Here is a 27,043-nt window from a genome sequence, read left to right as displayed (position 1 = left end):
TGTGCCTACTCTAAACAGCCTATATTATATTAACGCTGATACCTCTGTGCATCCTGCCCCCTCCGTGGCAGTGCATTCGCCATCTGCCAGTGTATCCTACCCCCTCCGTGGTAGTACACTGCGCCAGTTCGGGTCTTTACATCCTGCCCCCTCCGTGGCAGTGTACTGCACCCAGGTTCATATAAGATGGCAGAACAGCCAGGCATGTCACCATCAACACACATGGTGCCAGATCAGCCAGACATGCCACAATCAGCCAAGCCACAACATACTAACACGTCTAAGACCAGACATGCCAAAGCACTGGCTAAGACAAAACATCTTTCCAGCCATAGTAAACCAAAGCGCCCTCGTTATGTCTCTGTGCCAACAACCACCACAGCACAGACACACATAAGTGATATTTTCCATTCTCCTGCTACGGCCTCTGATGAGGAAGAGTTTGTTGGCTTTCCCACTCACGGTTCGTCTAACGAACCTACCTCTGGCTTACCGCCTCAGACATCTGTTCCAATAGCCCACCAGGCACATACATCTCACACATCTGGTCTGCAGCTGTCTCCTGATTTCCTCTCCCAACTCCAAGCCATGCTGGCTTATTTCACATGAATGCAGTCACTACCACAGGTTCCTGCCATACCCCCACTCAACATGGACCAACGTGCGTTCCATGCTGCTCATCCTTCCGGCTCACCAGATCCCTTTGATGTAGCCAGAGGCAGATGTATGGACGAAGCCTCATATGCGGAGGAGTTAACTTTCACTGACCAGGTTGAAGGAGACGACTGGAGCGACTATTCAGATCATGAGGAGGATACATCGTATCGCTTGTTCAATACCTCAGATTACCAACCGCTCGCACGTAGGGTACTTCAGACCCTTGGTCTCCAGACTGCGCCTTCAACTTCGTCCGCTCCAGCTCTCAAAGGGGCCAAGGTTCTCAAATCCCCTGCACCTACTGAACACTACATCCCGGTGCCGGACCCAATTGCCAAATTAACTTCCGAAGAATGGGCCCACCCACTCAAAGCTCGACGCTTCAAGAACACGGCTGACAGACTTTACGCCCTAGCCCCAGACTTCGCCACCAAGTTAGATGTCCCTGGCATAGATGAACCGATCGCTCGCCTCGTTTCACGATCTATCTTGCCCAGGGAAGGGGAATCCCACCTAAAAGATACTACTGAGCGTCGAATAGACTTCGCTCTCCGCAAGAACCACGATGCCACTGCCCTAGCCATGCGTGCCTCCGCCTCAGCCTCCATCTTCTCCAGAGCATCTATGATGTGGCTGGATGACCTTCTAGAGGATGACAACCCTGATCCTGTCGCCTTCAAAAGAGCACTATTGAAATTACGTAAGACAGCAGCCTTTGTGGCCGATGCCACTTTGGATGCCACCCAATTAGGGGCACGAGCCATGACCACTCAAATAGTCGCTCGTCGCACCCTCTGGCTTCGCCACTGGCAAGCTGATTCAGCGGCCAGATTGAACCTGTCCAAGGCTCCTTACTCCGGATCTCTACTCTTCGGCGAGGAAGCTCTAAAGGCAGTTCTGGTTGATCCAAAAGACACCCACAAACCGGTTCTAGCCACAGTCAAGAACATCGACCACAGGCCCTTCAGGCGATTTCCCTCCTTTCGTTCTAACCAGCCCTTTCGAGGAACGCGGCCAGGAGGACGAGGCCGCGATTTCAGACCCTATGATTTCAACGCATTCAGGGGCTCCTGGAACCGACGCTTCCAGGGCAGAGGTCAGTACCAAGGGCGCAGGGGCAACTCATCGTCCTCATATAGGGGAGGTCCTCGCCTACACAAGTAGTATTAACGCCATCCCCATAGGTGGCAGATTACTTAATTTTGGAGATCGATGGCTGCGCCTTACTACGGTCTCCTGGATCAGGGACCTCTTCACTTATGGCTATACCATAGAGTTCTGGGCAACCCCATCAGACAGATTCCACCCGTCTCCTTGCCCAAGGGCACCAGCCAGGCACAACATCATGCAGACAGCTATACATCACCTCTTGCACATAGCGGCAATAGAGCCAGTTCCCACAACTGAGAGATCGGAAGGGGTGTACTCCCTCCTATTTGCTGTGCCAAAACGAGATTTATCTTGGAGGGCGGTATTGGATCCCAAGTTTGTCAACCGTTTTGTAACATACCGCAGGTTCAAAATGGAATCTCTCCATTCCATTACCGAGAGTCTGCATGAAGGAGACTTCCTGGCTTCTATCGACCTTAAGGAAGCGTATCTCCATGTACCCATTTGCATAGCCCACAGAAAGTTTCTTCGGTTTGCCTTTGGCCACCATCATTTTCAAGATAGAGCGATGCCATTTGGCCTCTCCTCTGCTCCAAGAGTATTTTCCAAGGTGCTACTCATCCTAGTGGCTTACCTTCGGACCCAAGGGGTTCATATCTACCCATATTTGGATGATCTGCTCATACGGGCCAAGTCTGAAGAGCTGGCTCATCATCATTTAATGATCACCCTCAATGTTTTGCAGACCTACGGCTGGCTTGTCAACTTCGACAAAAGCCATCTCCAACCAACCCAACGCCTACTACACCTTGGGGCAATGTTGGACACGCTGCAGGCAATGGTCTTCCTGGCTCCAGATCGCATCACTGCCATCACAAGCATCGCAAGGTCCCTGATGCAACAAACATCCGCAGACGTCATGCTTCTCGCCAGAGCGCTCGGGATGTTTATCTCCACAATCCACATTGTGCCCTGGGCTCGAGCTCACACTCGGCCCCTTCAGTGGACTCTGTTGCCTTTTCAAAAAGACATTGCCAGCTCCAACCATCGCAAAGTTCGTTTGAACCCCGCTCTGCGCCTCTCCTTCCGCTGGTGGACCAAGGTTCAACACCTCTCCAAGGGCACGTCGTTCAGAGAACCCCGCAGAACCGTCGTGACCACAGACGCCAGCCTCATAGGTTGGGGAGCCCACTGCAACTCCCAGTACGTTCAGGGGGTCTGGCCCAACGCAGAGCAATCTCGAAGCATCAACTGGCTGGAACTAAAGGCTGTCCACTTGGCTCTATGTCATTTTCAGTCTCTGTCCCCTTTGCATCATGTGCTCATTCGAACAGACAACACGTGTGTAAAATCACATTTGAACAGACAGGGGGGCACCAGGTCTCGTCCTCTGCAGGACTTAGCCTCCCTCATCTTTGTCTGGGCAGAACAACATCTACAATCCCTGAAAGCAGAGCACCTCAGAGGGATTTGGAATGTGACAGCAGACTGGCTCAGCAGACAACAGGTCTTCCCGGGAGAATGGAAACTTCATCCAGCCATTTTCCATCGTCTCCAGTGTCGGTTCGGCGCCCTCTCAGTCGACCTGTTTGCTTCCAGTCACAATTGCCAGCTTCCAAGGTACTTTGCCCGATACCTGGACTCAACAGCAGAAGCAGTGGATGCTCTGACAACACCCTGGCCAGACGGTCTATTGTACGCCTTTCCTCCCATACCATTGTTAGCCAAAACCTTGAGGAAGGCGCAAACCGAAAGGGCACAGCTGGTTCTGATAGCACCATTTTGGCCATGCCGACCGTGGTTCTCAGATCTTCTGGCAATGTCAATGATGGATCCTTGGACACTTCCAGTAACGCCAGACCTTCTATCCCAGGGTCCAGTACTGCACCAGGACCCTACTTGGTTCAATCTAACAGCGTGGCGTTTGAACGGAGACATTTGAGGTCAGCTGGACTGTCTGACGCTGTGATTGATATTATTTTGGCCTCGAGAAGACCATCTACCACTCGAATTTATCAACATACCTGGGTGGCCTTCTCCAAGTGGTGTCAGTCCCACCACCACGATCCATCCCAGGCCAATGTGCACCAGGTGCTCCAATTTCTCCATAGTGGCTTTATGATGGGACTTCGACCCAACACTCTACGTCGACATGTGTCTACTCTGTCATCCATTCTCTCAGTGTCCTCTCCTGGAGATCATATTTCCTCACATCCGTTCATCAAACGTTTTTTGAGGGGAGTCGCCCTACGCTCTCCGGCTGTTGTCCATCGGTTCCCCTCATGGACTTTGCCGAAAGTCCTGCAGGCTTTGCAACGCCCTCCGTTTGAACCCATCAGGACTGTGCCCCTACGCATACTGTCCTTCAAGGTGCTGTTTCTGATTGCAATCACATCTGCCAGACGCGTTTCGGAGTTGGGCGCATTGTCTTCTGCTAGACACCTCTGCGTCTTCCATAAGGACTCTGTTGTGCTGAAGACTGACCCTTCCTTTCGTCCCAAGGTCGATTCAGTTTTTCATTGCAACCAGGACATTGTGTTGCCTTCCTTTTGCCCGGATCCTACCCATCCTCTTGAAAAGGCTTGGCATTCGTTAGATGTCCGGAGGGCTCTCAAGACCTACCTGTCTAGGACCCAAGAGATTCGACGAACGGAGTCTCTGTTTGTATCCTTTCATCCAAGGTCTATGGGGCATAAAGTATCCAATCCTACCTTATCCCGTTGGTTAAGGGCATGCATTATCTTAGCATATGAGTCCCTGAAGCTGTCAGTTCCAGCTAGTATAACGGCTCATTCTACCAGGTCAGCTGCCACCTCGGCTGCTTTTGCCACTAATGCTCCTGTTGCCGATATTTGTAGGGCCGCAGTCTGGTCTTCCCCACACTCGTTTATAAGGCATTATAAAATTGATCATTATGCCTCTGCTGATGCTTCTTTTGGCAGACGAGTGTTGCAACAGGTTCTTAATGAGGATTAACATGTGGGTGGTCCCTCCCTATATGGGTTGCTTTGGTACATCCCACAGTGATGGCCCACTTCCTATGGAAAATGTACCATTGGTCTCACCTGAAAGGTGATTTTCATAGGAAGGGGCCATCACGACCCTCCCAGTTGGAGGATGACTAGTGATTTTATCAATGGGTTACATGTTATTGTTTCCATATTATATTTAAATGTAAGAGTGAAGTCAAGACTTTTAGTTCTGTTATGTTATGAAGTTATGTTAGAGTCATGTTGTTATGCATGTGACTATTATGTTATTTTCCTGGCGGGCCTGTTGGCCTTGTTCTTGTATTTTTAGATATCTCTTTTAGACTCGCTACGAATGAACTGGAGAGTGGGAGGGGCATGACGTCCCTAGTCTTGACTTCAAAAAACATTCTTGCCTTCGCACGATAGGTGGAACTGTTTCCCACAGTGATGGCCCCTTCCTATGAAAATCACCTTTCAGGTGAGACCAATGGTACAATTCATATTGATTTTTGGTTATATTTTTATTCCTTCTCTTACTATATTGTATTGTACTGTACTGCAATTTGAATTTTGTGGAATTACAGTTGCTACAACAGGGAGAAAAATCATTAAGTGGTTCACCAAGTCCCTCAGCAATTTTCAAATGGTCCATGGGGAAAAAAGTTTGGGAATCACTCTCCTAGATGCTGTAACTTTTTATCTCTATCTTCAATTGCCATGGAACTAACTGAACCTAAACTCTACCTCTAACTATTTCTTTTACAGAATTCCTCAAGCACACTTCACTCCCTCAACACATCACACTTCTATCCTTCCCCCACATTCTCTCAGCCAATCACCATCCATATGCAAATACCCACTCCCTGTCACTCATTCCACTCACCCTCAAACACTACTTACCATGAACAATAAACATGTAAACAGGTGACATCACAACTTACTCTCAGGTAAATGTGTATAGGATTGCAGTCTAAAGCTCTGAATAACATGTATAGGATTGTCCAATAAGTTCCTATGATTTTGCTCAATTTTAGAGTGCACAAAGACTAGATGAGTTCCAGGGCTCTTCTCATTCTTATTTCTTGATGATATCCTGCCAAGTCTTTGTTTTTTAACCCAACAGCTACATAGCAGAATTCCTTTTGTGGCTATATGAGGACATTACAAAATTCTGTTCATTCCTCTAAATCTCATGATATTTTCCTGCATAACTTCATCTGTTTTTTCTCTTTGTTAAATTTAGATCACTATTATCTAGTAATAAATAATAGTTAAAACTCAGCTGAAAGACTTAATGAACAATTTGAAATATGTGATTTGTATTTTAAGAAAAAGAAGGAACACTGAATGTTAACCTTTTAAGTAAAAGTATGTGTACTGTGCATTCCAGAAAGAGAGGAAAATACAGGTTTTAATTTTTTAAATTGTATTTCAGGATTTTCTGGAATGTGCAAATGAATGCTGTAAAGAGCATAAAGTTCAGCCTGTTAAAGTTTTTCTAGAAAAGATTATACAGACCTATGAAATGATGATAGTTAGACATGGGTAAGTATATTTGTGATAAATAGCCTTTGTAAGAATTGGCTGTAATCTAGCTTTATAATACAGATATTTTAAGTCTTCTCTTCTCCCAGGTATTTTAGCATGTGTCTTTAAATTGTTTTTTAAATTGTTTTAAATTGTGCTTTTAAGTTGTTTTTGTGTTTTAAAATTTGTATATTTGTTTTTAATGTTTTTAATTGCTGTAAACCGCCCAGAGAGCTTCGGCTATGGGGTGGTATATAAATAAATAAATAAATAAATCCTATTCTAGACAATGGGTTGAGTATATGTACCTGTGGGCTGGACTGTAGCTGTAAGTAGTGGATTGTTTCACACATGCATCAGTCATCACATGTGCAGAACATTTTGCTTCATAAGTGAATAGGAAGATACTTGCTTCAGTTGTACTCTGCATTTTTAAAATGGTAATAGATTATGGTTTAGAGTCCATGCTTGTAAGGGTGATAATTATTCCATAACCTCCAATTCAACTTCTGGTTCTTTTATGGGTTGCCACAGAGCCCCTGTCTCAACCTTTAAATAAAAGCTTAGTATTGCTGCTATCATTTTAGTTGTTTGAGCCAGGCTACTGAAGTTGCTTGTGTATGTCAATATGAACAGGGGTGGGAAACCTTTAGCCTGTAGGCCAGATTTGGCCCAGCACAGGCCCCAATTTGGCCCACAAGGTTGTTTTCCCCAAACCATTCCCAACTGCTCCATACTCGATGTCATATGTGATATCAAATATGGGGCAGGTGGAGATGCTGCTCAGTTGGCTGCATGACCGAGTTCCTTCTGAGGAATTTGATCATGCAGCCGATCCTTGCAGGAAGCAGAGCTGAAATTACCACTAATTAGGGAACAGGGAGAAATTTGGTTTGGTTTGAATTTTAATGCAGATCTATTGAATCTTTATTTTCCAAAACAACAAGCAAACAGGAACACAGATTTCTATGAAAATTCGCATTTTGTTATGCAGTTCTCCAAACAAATAATGAATACAAAAATGTTTATATTAGGGAGAAATATGCATAAAATCCACATATTCTTTAAAAAAATAATAAAATGCATTATATTAGTAAAATTATACAGCCACAAGAGTGGCTGTATACTATAGCCAGTGTGGATTTTTCACATTCCGCGATGTTAAATTGAAAATACACCCCTTCCCATTCTGATGCTTCCCATAAGCTCATTTGAAAACAAAACCTTACAAAACTTAGTCCTGAACTCAGAAATGCTTGCTTAACAACCCTGTAAATTTTCATGGTGATACACAAAACAGTCAGAAAATTGAGAGTTCAAAGTCTAAAAAGAGGGGGGGGAACCAGTTCCCCATTGTACTTTTTTCTGTCAGAGTTCTCATAATCTGTTGAAATTCATTAAATATCAGCCATGGTCACAGAGTACCTGTAATCCTAATACTGACCTTGCCCCATACTCTGACCTTCATCTTCTGCAGTTTAAGTTAAAAAAAATGCCTGGCTGATTTTTAATTAATTTAAGAAATTTTGGCTTGAACTCAATGATAATGTCAGGCACTCTCAGTAAGAACCAACTGTCAGTGTTCTAAAAGCCAGACTCACAGCTGCTGGGCTTGCCTAATCAGGGGGCCACACCCACACCAGACTTTGATTTCACTTGAGACAGTCATGGCTTCCCCCAAAGAATCCTGCAAAGTGTAGGTTGTGAAGGGTGCTGAGAGGAGACTCCTATTCCCCTGACAGAGCTCCAGTGGCCAGAGTGGTTTAACAGTCAGCCACTCTGATTAAAGCTCTGTGAGGGGAACAGGGCATCTCCTAGCAACTCTCAGCACCCTTCACTAACTACACTTCCCAGGATTCTTTGAGAGAAGCCATGACTGCCCAAAGTGAACTAAAGGCCTGGTGTGGATGTGGCCAGGGAAAGCTTTGGTTTAAATTTGGGTGGGAGGCTTCATCTGCCTGCTGTAGAATAAAAAGATGGGGGAAACGCTGAAAAGCAATGATACTGTTCACAGTGTTTTCCTTTTGGAAAGGAAAGGGGCTTCCTCTCTGCCCAGTGCCCACCCACCCAATCTCCTCCTCCCCTCCCCTCCCCCTGGTCAGTTTTACCTATCTTAAGCATGTTTGCACTGGAGTAAATACCACAGAACTCAATAGACATGCATATGATCAAACATGCCCTCCCTTTGCCCCTCCCCCTCCAACCCCCTCCTTCCCCCTCCCCCTCCTTTTGCTCTCTTCTCCCCTCCCTTCCTTCCCTTCCCTCTCCTCTCCCCTCCCGCTCCTCCACCCCCATGGTCAGTTTTATCTCTCCTAACCATGATTGCATAGTAAATCGCCTTTTAACTCAATAAGCATGCAAATGATCAGACCTGCCTTTCCCCTCCTTCCCCTTTCCTCTCCCTTCTTCCTCCCCTCTCCTCTTCTTTCTTTTTCATTCCCCGCTCCAGCCCTCCCTCCCCCCCAGTCAGTTTTACCTATCCTAAGCATGATTGCGTTGGAGTAAATCCCACTGAACTCAATAAACATGCAAATGATCAAACCTGTCCTGTCCCCCTTCTGCCTGCTCCCATCCCCCTCCTCCCCTGTTCCCTCCTTCCCATCCCCTGTGGTCAGTTTCACCTATCCTAAGCATGATTGCAGGGGAGTAAATCCCACTGAACTCAATAAGCATACAAATGATCAATGCATTCTCAGCAAACTTACACAGGATCCTAGTTCTTACCTTCCGGATTAAAAAGCAGAGAAATTCACTAATAGGTAAAATAAACCTTGCAGTTTAAGAACATACCTGTAGCCAACAGATATTTCTATCCAACTTAAAAAAGCAGGGGAATTGGGCAGCTATCGTGAATGCACCAGGGGAGCAGGAAATCTCACCTCTCTGAGATATTGTACTGCCCTACAAATTTGTCAAAAAGTGTAGCTTTCAAGAATTTGGTAACATGTGCCTCTGAGCATATGGTGAATGGTGGCAACACCTGCAATCAGCCCAGATAGTAGGAAGAAGACATGTGCTGTGCTGATCTTGTCTTACAGGGAGGAAGCAACATTATTCAGACAGTTGATATAGTTCAGATAGTCACTTTAAATATGTCTGATTTCCTTTGCAATTTTAGTGAAGTTTCCTATAGGAAATCGTTTTCTTTTGTTTCTATTTCTGTGAATATGTGAAGTACAGCAACACTTTGCAAAATTTACACTAAAAAAACTCCAAAAATAATTGTGGAATAATGGCACTGACTATTCTGCAGAATAGTCTCCAGTGGACATCAGGAGTGTCTCGATATGCACAAGATAAAACAGTGGGAGGTGAAATATATTTTGGCAAAATGCTAGGTGTGCTCTATGTTTTTAATTGACTGTGCCCACGTTGCCTTAAATGAAGTGGTTTAAACATAGCAGGCTGAAAACATACATCTTGGGCAGACTAAGTTTGTTTTTTCCAACACCTGGAGTCATTGCTTAAGTAGCAACATATTGTAATCAGTCTGATTTTACATCAAACTACAGTTTCAGATTCAACTGTTAATGCACCCAAAATAGAAATAGAACATAACCTCCAATTTGAAACACAAAAGGCTGTCTTCACCATCATATGGCATTGACCAATAAAAAGGCTTTGAAATTAATAGACATAAATTTGACGCAGGTTTCTAGGATGAATAATGAAGGAAATAAAATTTTCTAGATTAGTTTCTCTGTAGAAACAATAGTAACTCAGGAAAGAAGCAAAGTAAGAAGAACACCAACAAACATACAAAAATATAATTCTCCCTCTTCGGAGATGGCAGGTGTTGCCACCACTCACCATATGCTCAGAGGCACATGTTACCAAATTCTTCCAAGCTACACAGGAAGTGGATTGGACTGTGAAAGACCAACCCAAATTGCGTTTGCATTTTGACAAATTTGTAGGGCAGTCCAGTATCTCAGAGAGGAGGTCAAGTCTCCTGCTCCCCTGGTGCATTCACTATAGCTGCCCAATTTCCCTGCTTTTTAAAGTTTGATAGAAATATCTGTTGGCTATCGGTACGTTTTTAAACCGCAAGGTTTTTTGCCTACTAATGAATGTTCTCATATATGTGTGTATTTCAGGGCAGCAGTGAAGTCAGGGCTGTATTGGCACCCTGGTAGGAGGATTCTACCAGTGTGCCTGGATATTGCCATCACCTGCCCCACCCCAGCCTCATCCAGATAAGCTGCAACTACATTGTTGATGAGAGGGTGGCTCCGTCCCACCATCCTAGCCCCTACTGAATAGAACTGGACCCTAGTTAGAACAATGAATTACATTGGAACATTCACATTGAGGTCCTCTGGTGCCCTTAGGATCCACAGACTTGCCTGGATGAAGCAGACCTCAAATTCCTCCTTAACTGATACTATGATTTTTCTTTATGGGGCTAGGAGAATGTGAGATGGTGGCTAAAAATAGGACACTGAATTAAATGGACTGTACACATCGTCAAACAACACGCTGTATGAATGAAGGCCCCCTCCCTGCAGATGTTTGCTCTGCAAGTGTGGATGCTGTGGGAGAGACTAGTCAGTGCAGCTCCACCACATCAGACCAACCACTACTATCTATACTATGTATATTGGAACACTTCCTGAACTCTCTCAAGTCAAAGAGGAAGCTCTGCTTTAAGCAAAGGGAAAGGCTTCCTTTGAATTTCCTGGATCTGCCTTTTAAGAAAAGAGATGTGAAGGACAGTGTCATTTTTGGCTTAGGCTACTTGAGAGCAGCCAAGCAAGGTGTACTAATAAATCATAGAACAACATGCAGATATAGCTTTCTGTCATGGATACATCTGCATACTGTTCTATGATTTGCATGACCTCACTTACTATGTAACCAGCCAATTAACATTCAGAGTACCTATTTGAGACAAGGCTTCCTTCCAAATCCCCCTTTCTGGTTGCTTCTCATTGGGATGTCTATGTATGTTCATGTTGGAAGTGTCTGATGATGACAGAGCTTGATTCAGGAAAGGATTGACACTCTTAAAAAATCTTTAAGCAGAAAGGCATCTGGAAAATGAGATCTTCCAGCATTAGAAATATAGAGTTGGTCTTTTTAAGTTGACATTGTTTCCCTTGCAGTAAGATAATGAAAACTCATTGTACTTCTGCCACCTGACTCCTTACCTTTCTATAGTTCCTTTTATAGTTTCTAGTTCTTGCGATAATAAATGTTTAAGTATATGTTCATGTTTAGTAAAGTGAGTAACCCAACTGAATTCTTGGCAGAAAGGATGATACTGAACAACAACTTTTTATTTATCAGTTTTATGCTTGTAGGTGAGCCTTTTGCAGGGAAGACAAAAGTTTTACACGTGTTGGCAGATACACTTACCCTTATGAATCAACGCGGGTATGGGGATGAAGAAAGGGTAATACACAGAACTGTGAATCCAAAAGCTATTACTATGGGTCAGCTTTTTGGACGATTTGATCCAGTATCTCATGAGGTGAGCATTTGATATACCTTCGTTTATCTTAAAATAAAGGGGGGTGGAAGAGAGAGAGAGAAATTACCATACAGTAATAAACCATATAAGCCCTTCACTATATTTGTACAGCTCCATAAAATTGCACACATTTGGGAACAGCTTTGGCTAAGTAATCCAAATCAATTACAGAAATAGGTCCCTTTAAATGTTTCCTTCAAACTTTTAAAAAAAGTCTTTTGTCATTCAATTTAGTGGGCAGATGGCATAGTTGCCAACACTTTTCGAGAATTTGCTTTAACTGAAACACCCGACCGCAAATGGGTTGTTTTTGATGGTCCTATTGATACCCTTTGGATAGAGAGCATGAACACCGTGTTGGACGACAACAAAAAGGTAGTGCCTAAGTGATACAACACTAAAAGCAATTATAAAGATGATCAAGGAATTCAAAATGTATTCTTTTTTCCTCACTAATAATTTTCTTGAGCCTTGATTTCATCAGCAGAAATATATGAAACAAATGATACTGTTTTGATTTTAAAAAACCCTATTATCCCCAGTACAGAAATAACAACCCCATTTCTGCAAATGTAAACTTCATTTACAATGGCTTTGTGCAGGTTATTCATCTTCAGCTATCTTTGTCCAGCAACAGTACAGCTGTTAACCACAGATTCATATAGGGTTTAACAAGAAAAAGGGAGTGAACACACACACAGGAAAGGGGAAACAGGAAGGACTAGAACAGAATCCCAGTAGCAGAGTAGATATATAAGCAGCGAGGTCTTTTGTCAAAACAATTTAATTGTACAGAGAAACTATAGTATTAGAGAAGATCCTAAGCATCTAAAACAACTACCCAGTAATAATGGGCTTATTTAAAAACTGAGCAGAGCTATCGCCCAAAGCAGACTATTAATAAATGGTACAACTGAGTGTATTTCCAAATTTAATAATAGGCAAGCAAGTAATATTTGCTGAAAGAATAACTGGATATCTTGAAAGTCCAATAAATGAGACAAGTTACTCAAATATTCTAGTAAAGTCTACACACACACACACCAATTTCAAGTTGAGGTTAAACCAGCTGGACTTTCTAGTGCATAAAACTTGCAGCAGATCTGTACTCTTCAGTCTAAAACTGGGTGTGTGCTTTTGTATTTTTGTTCCTAGCTTTGTTTGATGAGTGGCGAAATCATTCAAATGTCACCTCAGATGAGCCTCATTTTCGAAGCTATGGACCTGTCTCAGGCTTCGGTAGGTTAAAAGGAAGTTCAAATACTTTACTGTACTTGAAATTGGAGATATCATGAGATTTTAAGGAAAAAATATTATTTTCCTATAGCCTGCTACAGTCAGTCGTTGTGGAATGATTTACTTGGAGCCTTTACAGTTGGGCTGGATGCCACTTGTAACTTCCTGGTTGAGCACACTTCCTGAACCCCTGGACCAAAAGGAGCATCAAGAACTTCTTCAAGAACTTTTTAATTGGTTAATACCACCTGCATTACGAATGCGTCAGAAAAAATGCAAAGTAGGTTGGAGGTTGTTCTCAAGAAAATATGTCAAGTCTGTGGGTTGGACCTACAATTTTGTAAGCAGAAGTCCTCTCCTTTCCACTGCAGTCTCCTGTTCTAATTGCACAAGGTGCCTCTGCCTGATTTCTATCTGTTCTCCCAAGCCTTTCCTCAGGAGAGGCTTTTCAGGGGCTGTAGAGAACTACACTGGGAAGAAGAGAATGGGAAATCCCATTGCAGACATTGGGACTGGGATCCAAACCTTTATGTGAGCTACACTTATTAGATATTACAATATCAGTGTATAATAGTGCCAACATTTTATTTTAGCAGCCATTAATTCAGAGCACAATCCTTTGCACAAGATCTACTGGCAGAGAACCTGGTACAACCCCCACAACACAGGAAGAGCTTGAGATACACTGTCAGGACAGATATCCTGGTGGAACTCCCCTAAAATGCCATCAGATCCATTCTGCTGGTGAAGAATGTCTGGCAGAGCAGCCAATATGAGATGGAGACATGGACAACACTGGGGAGAAATATGCTTACACAAAATCTTATACTCCTTCAATTCATGGCCCCCATTGACAGTAGGATTTTACACCAATCCCAGGCCTGGCACAACTAATTTTCTTCCCATTGCCTTCAAAAAAGCCATCTCCATGTTGCCCCCAAAATAGCATATAATACTGAATAACTCAGCACCAAGTAACAAGTCACTACATGAGGGAAAGCAATCAAATGATAGTGCATGGGACTGTATCTCTGTGATCTGTTACACTTGACTCACACATATATTGCTAAAAAGCTAATTTTGGGGAATTAGTAATACTACTCTTTGGATCTTTACTCGAGATGATTGTCCACACAGATAGAATTGGGCTGACTTTAATAACTTTGCATAATATAGGGAATTTTGCAGAGACCAGAGCTGAACCCTGACAAAACCGAGGTACTGTTTGTGGGAGACAAGGGAAGGTTGGGGGATGTTGACCTGGTGCTCAGTGGGGTACAATTGCCCCTGAAAGACCAGGTCCGCAGCCTGGGGGTCATTCTTGACTCCCAGCTGTCCATGGAGGCTCAGGTCTGGCCTGTGAGCCGGGCAGCACTGTATCAACTCCATCTGATATGGAGGCTGCGCCCCTACCTTCCCAACCATCTGCTCCTATCTGTGGTTCATGCCCTGGTCTCCTGTCGCCTAGACTTCTGTAATGCGCTCTACGTGGGGTTACCCTTGAAAACGGTCCGGAAGCTGCAACTGGTACAGAATGTGGCGGCTCGCCTGATCAAAGGCAGCCGCCGGCGAGATCACATCACTCCAGTGCTGAAGGAGTTGCACTGGTTACCAGTTGTTTTCTGGGCCCAATTCAAGGTGTTGGTTCTGACCTTTAAAACCCTATATGGTTTCGGCCCAGTCTATCTGAAGGAGCACTTCCAACATCATCAGGGCTGCCGCTCAACAAGATCAGCCTCAAAAGGCCATCTCTCTATCCCACCAGTTAAAACAGCTAGACTGGTGAGAACTAAGAACATAAGAACATAAGAAGAGCCTGCTGGATCAGGCCAGTGGCCCATCTAGTCCAGCATCCTGTTCTCACAGTGACCAACCAGGTGCCTGGGGGAAGCCCGCAAGCAGGACCCGAGTGCAAGAACACTCTCCCCTCCTGAGGCTTCCGGCAACTGGTTTTCAGAAGCATGCTGCCTCTGACTCGGGTGGCAGAGCACAGCCATCATGGCTAGTAGCCGCTGATAGCCCTGTCCTCCATGAATTTGTCTAATCTTCTTTTAAAGCCATCCAAGCTGGTGGCCATTACTGCATCTTGTGGGAGCAAATTCCATAGTTTAACTATGCGCTGAGTAAAGAAGTACTTCCTTTTGTCTGTCCTGAATCTTCCAACATTCAGCTTCTTTGAATGTCCACGAGTTCTAGTATTATGAGAGAGGGAGAAGAACTTTTCTCTATCCACTTTCTCAATCCCATGCATAATTTTATACACTTCTATCATGTCTCCTCTGACCCGCCTTTTCTCTAAACTAAAAAGCCCCAAATGCTGCAACCTTTCCTCGTAAGGGAGTCGCTCCATCCCCTTGATCATTCTGGTTGCCCTCTTCTGAACCTTTTCCAACTCTAGAATATCCTTTTTGAGATGAGGCGACCAGAACTCTACACAGTATTCCAAATGCGGCTGCACCATAGATTTATACAATGGCATTATGATATCGGCTAGGGAGAGGGCTTTTTCAATTGTGGCCCCCACTTTGTGGAATTCCCTCCCAAATGATCTCTGCCATGCCCCCTCTATGATGAGCTTCCGCCGGGCCTTAAAGACCTGGCTCTTCAGGCAGGCTTTTGGGGTGGGTTAGGTTTTATTATTATTGTTTGAGATTTTTAATGTTTTAATGTATTTGTATGTTTTCATTTTTTATGTCACCCAGAGTGGCTGGACAGCCAGCCAGATGGACAACTAATAAATTTAATAAATAAATAAATAGTGTGCTTGGTCGTCATAAGTCGTAATGGACTTGAAAGCATATAACAACAAAAAAAGCACCAGACAGCCAGCAATAAACACACTACAGCTGCAATTGAAATATTTATTTATAAGTGAATAAAGGTTTAAAGGTGATAGCATGCCAATGTAAAATAAATTTAAGTCTCAAAGCTGCTTTTGTTCTTTTAAGTGCCACTACAGAAAAATTCAGAAAAGAGCAGGTTAATAATGCACATATACAAGAAGCCTACCCTGGACCATTACTTAATTAGTATAGCAGGAAGAGTCTAAAGGTACAGGATCACCAAATAAGGAACTGTGAGATGGAGTCTTTAAAGACACAACCTTGCTATGGGGAAAATGAAAGAAGGGAAAGGTTTATACACAGTAGTAGCTTCCCTGTCTCTTAAGCGCAAGGTTAGGGACAAAATGAAAAAATATAGGAGGCAGAAGAGTGGAGAAATTGAGACACAGTGGTTCATTGCCCCAGATCACATCTACACCATAAATTTAATTCTTATATCACTTTAACAGTCATAGCTTACCTCAAAGAATCCTGGGAATTGTAGTTTCTTTATTTATTTTATTATTTATTTATTATTTGATTTATATCCTGCCCTTCCTCCTAGCAGGATCCCAAGGCGGCAAACAAAAGCACTAAATACACTTTAAAACATCATAAAAACAGACTTTAAAATACATTAAAACAAAACATCTTTAAAAACATTTTTTAAAAAGCTCTCAAGACATCTTAACAAAAAGATTAAAAAATATTGGTGTTTTTTTTTAAAAGGTTAAAAAACATATTAAAAAGAAATTCCAACACAGACGCAGACTAGGATAAGGTCTCAACTTAAAAAGCTTGTTGAAAGAGGAAGGTCTTCAATAGGTGCCAAAAAGATAACAGAGATGGTGCCTGTCTAATATTTAAGGGGAGGGAATTCCACAGGGTAGGTGCCACCACACTAAAGGTCCTTTTCCTATGTTGTGTGGGACCTCCTGATAAGATGGTATCTGCAGGAGGCCCTCATCTGCAGAGCGCAGTGATCGACTGGGTATATAAGGAATAAGGCGGTTATCCTGGTCCCAAGCTGTATAGGGCTTTGTACACCCAAGACTAGAACCTTGAACTTGGCCCGGTAGCAAATGGGCAGCCAGTGCAATTCTTTCAGCAGTGGGGTGACATGTTGGTGATACTCTCTGCCCCAGTGAGCAGTCTTGCCACCGCATTTTGAGCAATCTCACTGTCGCATATTGCACCAGCTGCACCTTCCGGACCAACCTCAAGGGCAGCCCCACACAGAGCCCATTACAGTAATCAAGCCTAGAGATTACTAGTGCGTGGACAACAGTGGTCAGGCTATCCCTGTCCAGAAATGGCCGCAGCTGTCTTACTAGCCAAAGCTGGTAAGACACTCCTAGCCACAGAAGTCACCTGGGCCTCTAGTGACAATGATGGATCCAGGAGCACCCCCAGACTACGGACCTGGCTTTCAGAGGGAGTACGACCCCATCCAAAGCAGGCAACTGACCAATTATCTAAACTTTGGAGCCACCAACCCACAGTGCCTCTGTCTTGCTAGGATTCAGGATCAGTTTATTGGCCCTCATCCAGCCCACCACCGAATCCAGGCAGCTGTGAAGGGCTTGCACGGCCTCTCCCAATTCAGATTTTACAGAGAAATAGAGCTGGGTATCATGCTGACACCTCACTGCAAATCTCCTGATGACTTCTCCCAAGGGCTTCAAATAGATGTTACACAGCATGGGCGACAAGATGGTACCCTGCGGCACTCCACAGCACAATTGCCAGGGGGCCGAAAGACAACCACCCAATGCTATTTTCTGAAAACGACCCTGGAGATAGGATCGGAACCAATGTAAAACAGTGCCTCCGATACCCATCTCACCAAGTCGGCCCAGAAGGATACCATGGTCAATGGTATCAAAAGCCACTGAGAGATCAAGTAAGAGTAACGGCTGCACTCCCCGTGTCCTCCTCCCAATAAAAGTCATCCATCAAGGCGACCAAGGCTGATTCAGTCCCATAACCAGGCGTGAACCCAGACTGGAATGGGTCAAGATAATCTGTTTCATCCAAGAGTACTTGCAGTTGCTGTGCCACAACCCTCTCAATCACCTTCGCTAAGAAGGGGGTATTTGTGACTGGTCAGTAATTGTCACAGACCAATAGATCCAGGGTGGGCTTTTTCAGGAGTGGTCGGATCACTGCCTCTTTTAGGGTGGCTGGAACCACTCCCTCCTGCAATGATGCATTGACCACACCCTGGATCCACTTGGTCATACTCCTTCGGCAAGCTTTAATAAGCCAAGAAGGGCAAGGGTTGAGAGGACATGTTGCTGGCTGCATCATCGCAAGCACCTTGTCTATGTCATCAGGCCGCATCAACTGAAACCGTTCTCAAGAAGTTGCAGCAGACGTTGCACTGGATACCTCATTGGGGACTACAGTAGATGTGGATGGGGCATGAAGACTGCTACGGATGAGAGAACCTCAAAGTGCCTTGCAAACAATTCACAGTGGGCCTCCGAAGGGTCTAAAACTCCATTTCCTGGAGTTGATGTCAATAGACTCCTTAATATATAGATAAGCTCCACTGGACGGCTACTTGAAGATGTGATGGAGGCAGACGAGCAGGCTTTCTTCACTGCCCTCACCACCACACAGTAGACACAGTTATGATGTTTTACTTGTGCCTGATCAGCCACACAGCATGTCTTTTGCCACTTGCACTCTAGCCATCGTCCAGCCTGTTTCATTGCCCTTAACTCACTGGTGTACCAAGGTGCAAACCGGGCTCCACAATGCTGGAGAGGGAGCTCGGGGGCAACCGTGTCAAAAGCCCGATGCACCTTGTGACGCCCATCCCTGGCTCTCCCTGTCAGGTTCCTACCTGCTCGTGGTTACTGCCTGTCACTAGGCACCACCAGGGACTCCACCAGTCCGGACTGTCCTTTTTTATGGTTTCTCTCCCCGCTCTAGCATAGACCTCACCAGATCCCCCTGCTAGGCAGCACCACCAGTCACGTCCTATAACCCGTATTCCCAGAGACTCTGCCTGAGTCTCTCTATCAGGTTACCTCTGTGACTGCGTGCTTAAGCTGTCCCAATCCCTTTGTATCAATGCAGATAATCCTGGTTTGCTCTGAATACTTGTGGTGTTATTCTCTTCACCGCTGCCACCATTTGTTACCCTTCAGCCTTGGTATTTACCTTACCCTCCTTTCTGGTCTGTGGAACCCCAGCCAAGGATCAGGCCTTTGGTAAACCAAATATATTTATTAAATAACAGAGATAACAAGATTACTTTATAAAGGCACATAAGCATATGGTTTCATCTATTACTATGATTCTTGTCTTAGTATTAATCCGAACTCCACACTCTCCTCACATCCACCAACTCTCCACACAATCTCCTCTCAAAAACCCACCAAAACAACCCACTCACGTCCACCCAGATTCAACTGTCATCCTTCCATTTATACTCTCAGCCATTCTAAACACTCAGCCAATCATCCAGCATTCTACTGCCCATTCACTCCCCCCTCCTCTTTCATTCCACTTACCATGTATCTCCTATACAAACAGCACTTACCATATATACACTAATACATGAACATCACACGCCTCACTGTTCCACAGCGTGACAAGGGCTTCAACAGGGTCACCTGCTCTATCTACGGGGAACTCCCCCAGGGCATTCAGGAATCCAGTGGATCCCATTAGTCTCTGGGGACGGACCATCTTTATCTGTCCACCACCCCTGCAGAGAAGGATCGGAGCCATAAGTCTGAATTTCACTGTACTTCTTAAGGGTGCTGAGAGTTGTTAGAAGACTGTAATGCGAATATTCCCCAGCTTCTGGCATTTCCTTCAGGTAGCATACCTTCAGGTTGGTAGTAGTGCCGCCTAGTATCCAAAGGCAAGAATGCAGGAGTCAAGACTTCAGCTGCTCCTTGCTGCTTGACCCAATTTCATTTTTGCTATTGCCCCGCTATACTTGCTGGTGCTATAGAGCCGCCATTTTGTGATTCCCACAATTTTTGTCCTATCTTCTTCCTCATAGGTGGCCATTTGCGGTTGCTGTTTTCCCTCTCTTTTTCCTGGTTGCCGTTTTGGTTGTCACTCTCCCGCCTTTTTTCCTTCTCAGTCTCCAGTGCTGTCTGTCTCTGGCTATTTGGGGCCTCTCCTTGTTGACTCCCCTCTTTAGATATAGGGCCAACAGAGAGATTAAAGGAACAAGCACGGACACAACAGAGAGAAGGGGAAGGACCAATAAGGAAGGAAGAACTACAGGAGTCATAGTCTATAGCAATGTTTCCCAAACCTTTTATATTTTTTTGTTGCCGGATTACAACTCCCATCAGCCCCAGCCAGCATGGCCAATGGTCAGGAATTATGGGAACTGTAGTCCAGCAACAAAAAAATAAAAACAGTTTGGGAAACACTGGTCTATAGAAATAAAATAAAATAAGAGAGGAATGGAGAAGTAAAAAGTAGTTGGCTGTTTTGAGGTCCCCTCTACCGTGGGTGTGTTCTACTGGCTTCCCTCAATCCACCGCACCCCTCTACCTGTGCTTGTAGTCTGTTCATGTGTGACATGATTGGACTTCTTCATTGGACATTTTATATCTTGCGTGGTACTGCTCCTCTGCATGGTGTACATGCTTACCATAGCTGAGCTATCTTCCGCTGCACCTAGAGAATTACGGGACCACAGCTCATCGGTGATGTGCAGCTGCTACTCCCTTCACAGCCACCAACAACTCAGGCCGTGCCTACAGCCAAGTCATCTAAGCATAAGCCTTCCAAGCATGCCCCTTCCAAATATACCAAGAAGTCACATTCTTCTGCTAAACAGACAGCTAACAGATGAGCTTGTTATATCAGTCTTCCGTCTTCACGTGCAGCTTCCGCTGATAACCAACAGAGCCTGGAAGCTGCATTCCATTCCAACTGCTTTGCTGAAGTCGAGGTATATTATGTCCACAGCATTCCCACAGTCTACAAGGGAGGTTACCCAATCAAAAAATGAGATAAGATTAGTTTGGCAGGATTTGTTCTTCATAATAAATCCATGTTGGCTCCTAGTAATCACTGCATTGTTTTCAATGTGTTTACAGATTGACTGCTTCATAATCTGCTCCAGGGTTTTTTCAGGGATTGATGTTAGGCTGACTGGTCTGTAGTTCCCTGGTTCCTCCTTTTTGCCTTTTTTGAAGATAGGGACAACATTAGCTCTCCTCCAGTCATCTGGCACTACACCAGTCCTCCATGATTTCACAAAGATAATAGACAGCGGTTCTGAGAGTTCTTCAGCCAGTTCCTTCAATATTCTAGGATGCAGTTTATCGGGCCCTGCCGATTTGAACTTGTTCAAAGTGATTAGGTATTCCTTGACCATTTGTCTGTCAATCTCAAGTTCCAATCCTGCCCCTTCTACTTCATGTTTCCCGGGAGGGTCACAGATCCTTTTTTGGGAGAAGACTGAGCCAAAGTAGGAATTGAGGACTTCTGCCTTTTCTTTGTCATCTGTTATCATTTTGCCATCCTCATTGAATAGCTGTGCCATCATTTCTTTTCTCTGTCTTTTACTATGGACATACCTGAAGAACGCTTTTTTGTTGCTTTTAGTGTCCCGCGCTAACCTCAGCTCTTTCTCAGCTTTAGCCTTCCTGACACCATCCCTGCAATTCCGTGATACCTGCCTGTACTCTTCCTTTGTGGCCTGGCCTTCTTTCCACTTCCTGTATGTGTCCTTTTTTGTTTTCAGGTCCTCTCTACGTTTTTTGTGAAGCCACATTGGCTTCTTCTGCTGTTTCCCCCCTTTTTTCATTGTTGGAATTGCTTGCTACTGCGCTTTTAGAATTTCCTTTTTTAGGAACTCCCACCCATCTTGGACCCCTTTTCTCATTAGGGTGGCTTGCCATGGAACCATACTTACAGTTGTTCTGAGTTTATTAAAATCAGTTTTCCTGAAGTCCAGGGTGCACTACATTCAGCTTTTGCTTCTGTTAAAATCAAGAATTCAAGTATGGTGTTGTCACTTTCCCCCAGAGTTCCCGTAACTGCCACTTCATCCACCAAATCATCTCTGTTGGTTAGAATCAAGTCCAGGATAGCTGATCCTCTGATTGCTTTCTCCACTTTCTGTAGGAGAAAGTTATCTCCACCACAAGTCAGAAATTTCTTGGAGGGGCCATGTTTGGCAGAATTTGTCTCCCAACAGATATCAGGATAATTGAAGTCCCTCATTACTACTACATCATGCCTTCTTGAAACATTGGCAATTTGCTTTTCAAAAGTTACATTCTCGTCTTCTCCTTGATTGGGTGGTCGGTAATAGACTCCAAGCACCACATTCTTTTTATTACTTGCCCCATTAATTTTAATCTAGATACTCTCGATGGAACTACCAAGCTCATCTTCCTGTTTTTCTGTGGAGGGATATATATTTTTAACATATAGCGCGACTCCACCTCCCTTTTTATTCCTTCTGTTCTTTTTGAGCAAGTTATATCCTTCAGTTGCTGTATTCCATTTTAGGTTAGTCCAGAACAGCAACGGGCCTTGTTTCCTAACCCCTTTGACATCACCAGAGGTAGGGTCCAACGTGCCCTTGAAGCTGAGGCTGATCCAGTTGATCCCTTCATCACCCCAGGAAGGGGGGGAAGCGGAATGGAGCAGGGAGTCTGACGAAGAGGAAGAGAGCTCGCATCATCTGTTTGACTCTTCAGATTATCTTGCCTTATTCCACAAAGCCTTGAGTACTCTGGGTCTTGAAGGGCCCGTAGCTGAAACCTCATTGGCTCTAGTCAAGGGGGCGAAAGTACTGAAAACTCCCAAGTTTTCAGTTCATGCTTTCCCAGTGCCCGACCTCAGTAAAATGGCGAAGGAGGAATGGGGTCATTCTCTTCAGGCCCATCGTATGGCAGCGTTTGCAAATAAATTTTATTCAGTGGACCCTGACTTCATGAATTTTTTGAAAGTTCCTTCAGTGGATAGGCCTATTTCTGCTGTGCCACTGGGATGCTGACAACACTTCTCGTATCAAGCTTGTCACAGCTCCCTATTCTGGTTCCCTCTTGTTTGGGGATGAGGCCCTCAAGGTGGTGCTCGTTGACCCCAAGAACAAGAGGAAGCCCGTGTTAGCCACTACTAAATGTGATGATCACAGAGCCACCCGCAGAGCATTATCGTATCCATACCAGCAGTCCTTTCGGTCTTCACGGTCTGCAGGCAGGAGCTGCAACTTTCGGTCTTCAAGAGGCTACTGGAACAGACAGCGTTTCTTCAGTCACAACCAGAATCAGTTCTCCAGACACCAGAGGTGTACTGCACCCGCTGGCCATGGAGGGCATCAGCAGTGCCAATACTGACACCATCCCAATAGGTGGCAGACTTCTATATTTTGCCAGAGCCTGGAGGCATATAACAATGGATTCATGGGTGCAAGCTACTGTGAATAAAGGTTACACGATAGAGTTCTGGCAGTTTCCTCCTCAAAGATTCCTATCATCCTCCCTCTCCACCTCTCCTGAGAGGCGGGCAGTGATAACAGAGACCATAAGCCACTTGCTGTCTATAGGGGCAATAGAGACGGTGGACCCTGCTGAATTCTACTCAGATGGCGACTCTTTTCTCTTCACAGTGCCCAAAAAAGATCATTTGTGGAGGGCGATCCTGGATCTCAAGTTTCTCAACACCTTTGTCAGGCATCAACCAAGATGGAGTCCCTGGCATCGATCATGGAGGCGCTTTAGGAGGGGGACTTTTTGGCTTCTATAGCCCTGAAGTAAGCCTACTTGCACGTTCCCATCCTGCCCAACCATCAAAAGTTCCTGAGGTTCCCTTATGATCGGGCCCACTTCTAGTATTGGGCCCTTCCGTTCGGTCTCTCGTCAGCACTGAGGGTGTTCACAAAGCTGATGGTTGCTATGGTGGCATACCTTCGGCTCCAGGGGATCCACATCTACCCCTACCTGGACAAACTCCTGGTGGGGGCACACTCCATGTCTCAGGCATTCACCCACATAAGTCTCATCCTCAACGCCTTAAGGGAACATGGCTTCCTTGTGAACTTGGAGAAAAGCCATCTGATTCCAACACAGCGTCTTCAGCACCTGGGCACCATTTTAGACACATCTTGTGCGGTTGTGTTCCTGTCCCCAGAGAGGATAGCTGCTACCATTCGCACCGCCCACCATCTGATGACCAGAAGGATGGAGGATGTGATGATTCTAGCCAAGGCCCTGGGACTCTTCATTTCTTCCATTCACATTGTCCCTTGGCCTTGCCACCATACCCAGCCACTCCAGTGGGCCTTGCTACTCTTTCAGCAGGACATCGCCAGCTCCAGACACAGGAAGGTACATCTCTCACCTTGTCTGACGGTGTCTTTACATTAGTGAACTGTGTCCAGAAATCTACAGAAAGGGACTGCTTTCAGGGAACCTGAGAGGATACTGATTCCAACCGATGCCAATCTCCTAGGGTGGGGTGCCCATTGCAATTCCCTCTTTGTTCAAGGCCAATGGACGGTTTCTGAGCAATGCCTCAGCATAAACTTGCTGGAGTTACAAGCAGTGCATCTGGCCCTCTTCCTCTTTCATCCAGGGCTCCATCTGATGGATGTTCTCATTCATACTGACAATGTCAGCGTGAAGGCGCATTTGAACCATCAAGGGGGCACACAGTCGAAGGCCCTCCAGGCAGAATTAACTCTCATCTTCAACTGGGCTGAACATCACCTACATTCCCTGAGAACTGAGCATCTCAGCAATGACCTCAATATAGCAGCAGACTGGCTCAGCAGACAACAGGTTCTCCCTCGGGAGTGGAAATTGTATCCCAGGGTATTCCGTCAAATGCACCATCGATTCGGTTCTTTCATCGCCGATCTCTTTGCCTTGTCTCAGAATGACCAATTTCTTTTTTTTATCATTAATTTTTATTCAAAGTTTCAAAAAACAAAACAAAACAAAACAAAAAAAACAAATTAATAACTAATAAAATAAAATAAAATGTTGACTTCCGATTTGTCGCAGATCAGTTATAGGTCTATAACATGTGACAAACCTGTCTCTTAATATATTACAAAATCACTTTCCTCCAGTAGTTATCTTAATTAATCATCAAATCTCATTAACATCACTTTATTCTTTCCGCAAAAAGTCAAAGAGAGGTTTCCAGTCCTTGAGAAATATATCCATCGATTTTTCTCCAAATAAACATGTCGATTAATCCATCTCATCAAGTCTGCTAGGACCAGTAATTTCAATAGCCATTCTTCCATTATCAGTGTTAATTCCATCTTCCATCTTCCATCCTTGCATCCATAATAATCTTGCTGTCATAGTCATAGTCATATAATAAGAGTCTGATGGGAATTTCCTTCCTCACAAATATTTCCTTGCCATCAATTCTGAATGTGTTACTGAAATGTTGTTGTAAAGTCATATCTCTGTTCCTCTTTTTTATGAAATGCACTAGCGCATCTCTTGAGAGTTTTTCCATTGTCACATATCTGTAATTAATTCTATAAATTTTCTCTATTTCAAGCTCCATCACATCATTCCAGTCCAGATTTTTTTTCGAAACATTGATAGCTTTATCTCTGATATCTTCATCAATTTCTTCAGAGACAACGCTGAATTCCAAACAGTAATCTTTATCTGTAAGGTCCATAAACTCCAAATCTTTTTCCAGTTCCACATTTGATATATCTGTTCCAATCTCGAGGACTTGCATCTTTCCTTTAATTTTTCTTCTTCTTCTATTGCTTGTCTAGTTATATCTTTGATCTCATCAACCTCCTCTCTCATAAAATCCCCTATTTCTTTCAGCTCCTGCTTCATTTTGCCAAATTCAATTTTCATCTCTTGTTTGCCATGTCTCAGTTCTTGTTTCGTTATCTCAATCTCATCCATTATTTTCTGAAACATATTTACATCCAGGGTCTCAGCCACTTTCTTAATTGTCATTTTTAAAACCAAGAAGAAAAAAACCCCTTCAATTTCCAATATAGCACTATTCCCAAGCAAAGAGCAATTTATTTCTTTTTCCAGCAACAAAGGAGTTAATATTCCAAACCTGATGACATCATAATGTAGACAGCACAAACTGCCTTATCTCTTATGTGTCCAAGAATGCAAAACAAATTTAGTTCACAGCATCCAAATAGTTAGTGGCATAAAGAACAAGCAGATTCGTCAAAATGAAGTAGACCAGAAAAAATAGTCCCAGACATATAATACTCAAAAGTTCATATAAATCAAAATTTTTCTCCTCAGATTAGATGCCTCTCATCCGTTTGTATCTTTATAATGCTCAATTCCAGGCCGGCTTTTTGCAATAAAAACAAAGATAAGCTATTTCGATTTCCTTCCGCCTTAATTCCGTGTATAAAAGAGAAAAGTTATAACTCACCCAGGGATTCTTTACTGCTGATTCTTTTAACAAATCTCTTTTACTGCAACAATTTAAGCCAAATGATAAGGTTAGACAGAAGAATGCTTGCCTGTTAAAATCTGTTTTTCTTTGAAAAAAAGAAAAACGTCTCGCTTAATCAGTTTGAGCTTGCTTGAAATTCCCTGGCTCCGTCCGACGTTGCTGGCTGGTCCTTCGTTCATAGGCGATCCTAATGAATTCAAGTCCCCCAACAAACACAACGAAGCTTGTGGATGATCTCGTTTCTCCCTTGCCTGGGAGAAAGTTTTTACCAGTCAAAAAAAAACCTTTTGACTGGTTTTAAAACTGAAAAAGCTTCCTCTGAGACAAGAGCTCGTCTCAGAGGCAGGCACAAGCGAAGCAGTCCTTCCCGGAAGTCCAGAATGCCCAATTTCCAAGGTTCTTCACCCGATACCATTAACAGGGTGCTGAAGCAATCGATGCATTGACAACCCCTTGGTCAAGAGGAATACTCTATGCCTTCCTGCGGGTTCCACTGCTGGGACGCACAGTCAGGAAGATTTATGTGGCATGTGTGCAAATTGTCCTCTTGGCCCCGCAGGACATGTTTTTCAGATCTACTGGCTCTCTCAACCTAGGAACCATGGTGTCTACCATCATCACCAGAGCTACTATGTCAGGGTCCAGTTTGTCATCCAGACCCTGACTGGCTGAGTCTGACAGCCTGCGTGTTGAACAGAGCCACTTGAAGCATTCAGGGTGCTCTACAGATGTTATAGCTACTATTTTAGCCTCTAGAAGGCCTTCCACAGTCCCCATATATCAAGCTACATGGTCAGCCTTTGCTGCATGGTGTTTTAAACAGCAACTCTGTCCCT

General features: G+C 44.3%; 1 protein-coding gene across 1 annotated transcript in view; it reads left to right on the top strand.

The window, feature by feature from the left end:
* Positions 1-27,043, top strand: part of DNAH12 (dynein axonemal heavy chain 12) — a 292,017-nt gene that overhangs the window by 111,192 nt on the left and 153,782 nt on the right. The window contains exons 30-34 of the mRNA XM_061618291.1: positions 6,175-6,284; positions 11,556-11,739; positions 11,974-12,114; positions 12,895-12,978; positions 13,067-13,255. Coding sequence (XP_061474275.1) covers positions 6,175-6,284; positions 11,556-11,739; positions 11,974-12,114; positions 12,895-12,978; positions 13,067-13,255 — 708 coding nt within the window. The remainder of the gene's footprint in view (positions 1-6,174; positions 6,285-11,555; positions 11,740-11,973; positions 12,115-12,894; positions 12,979-13,066; positions 13,256-27,043) is intronic.

This window comes from Rhineura floridana, chromosome 3 (assembly GCF_030035675.1).
Source record: "Rhineura floridana isolate rRhiFlo1 chromosome 3, rRhiFlo1.hap2, whole genome shotgun sequence".
Lineage (NCBI taxonomy): Eukaryota > Metazoa > Chordata > Lepidosauria > Squamata > Rhineuridae > Rhineura > Rhineura floridana.
This window is presented reverse-complemented; position numbering and strand designations above follow the sequence as displayed.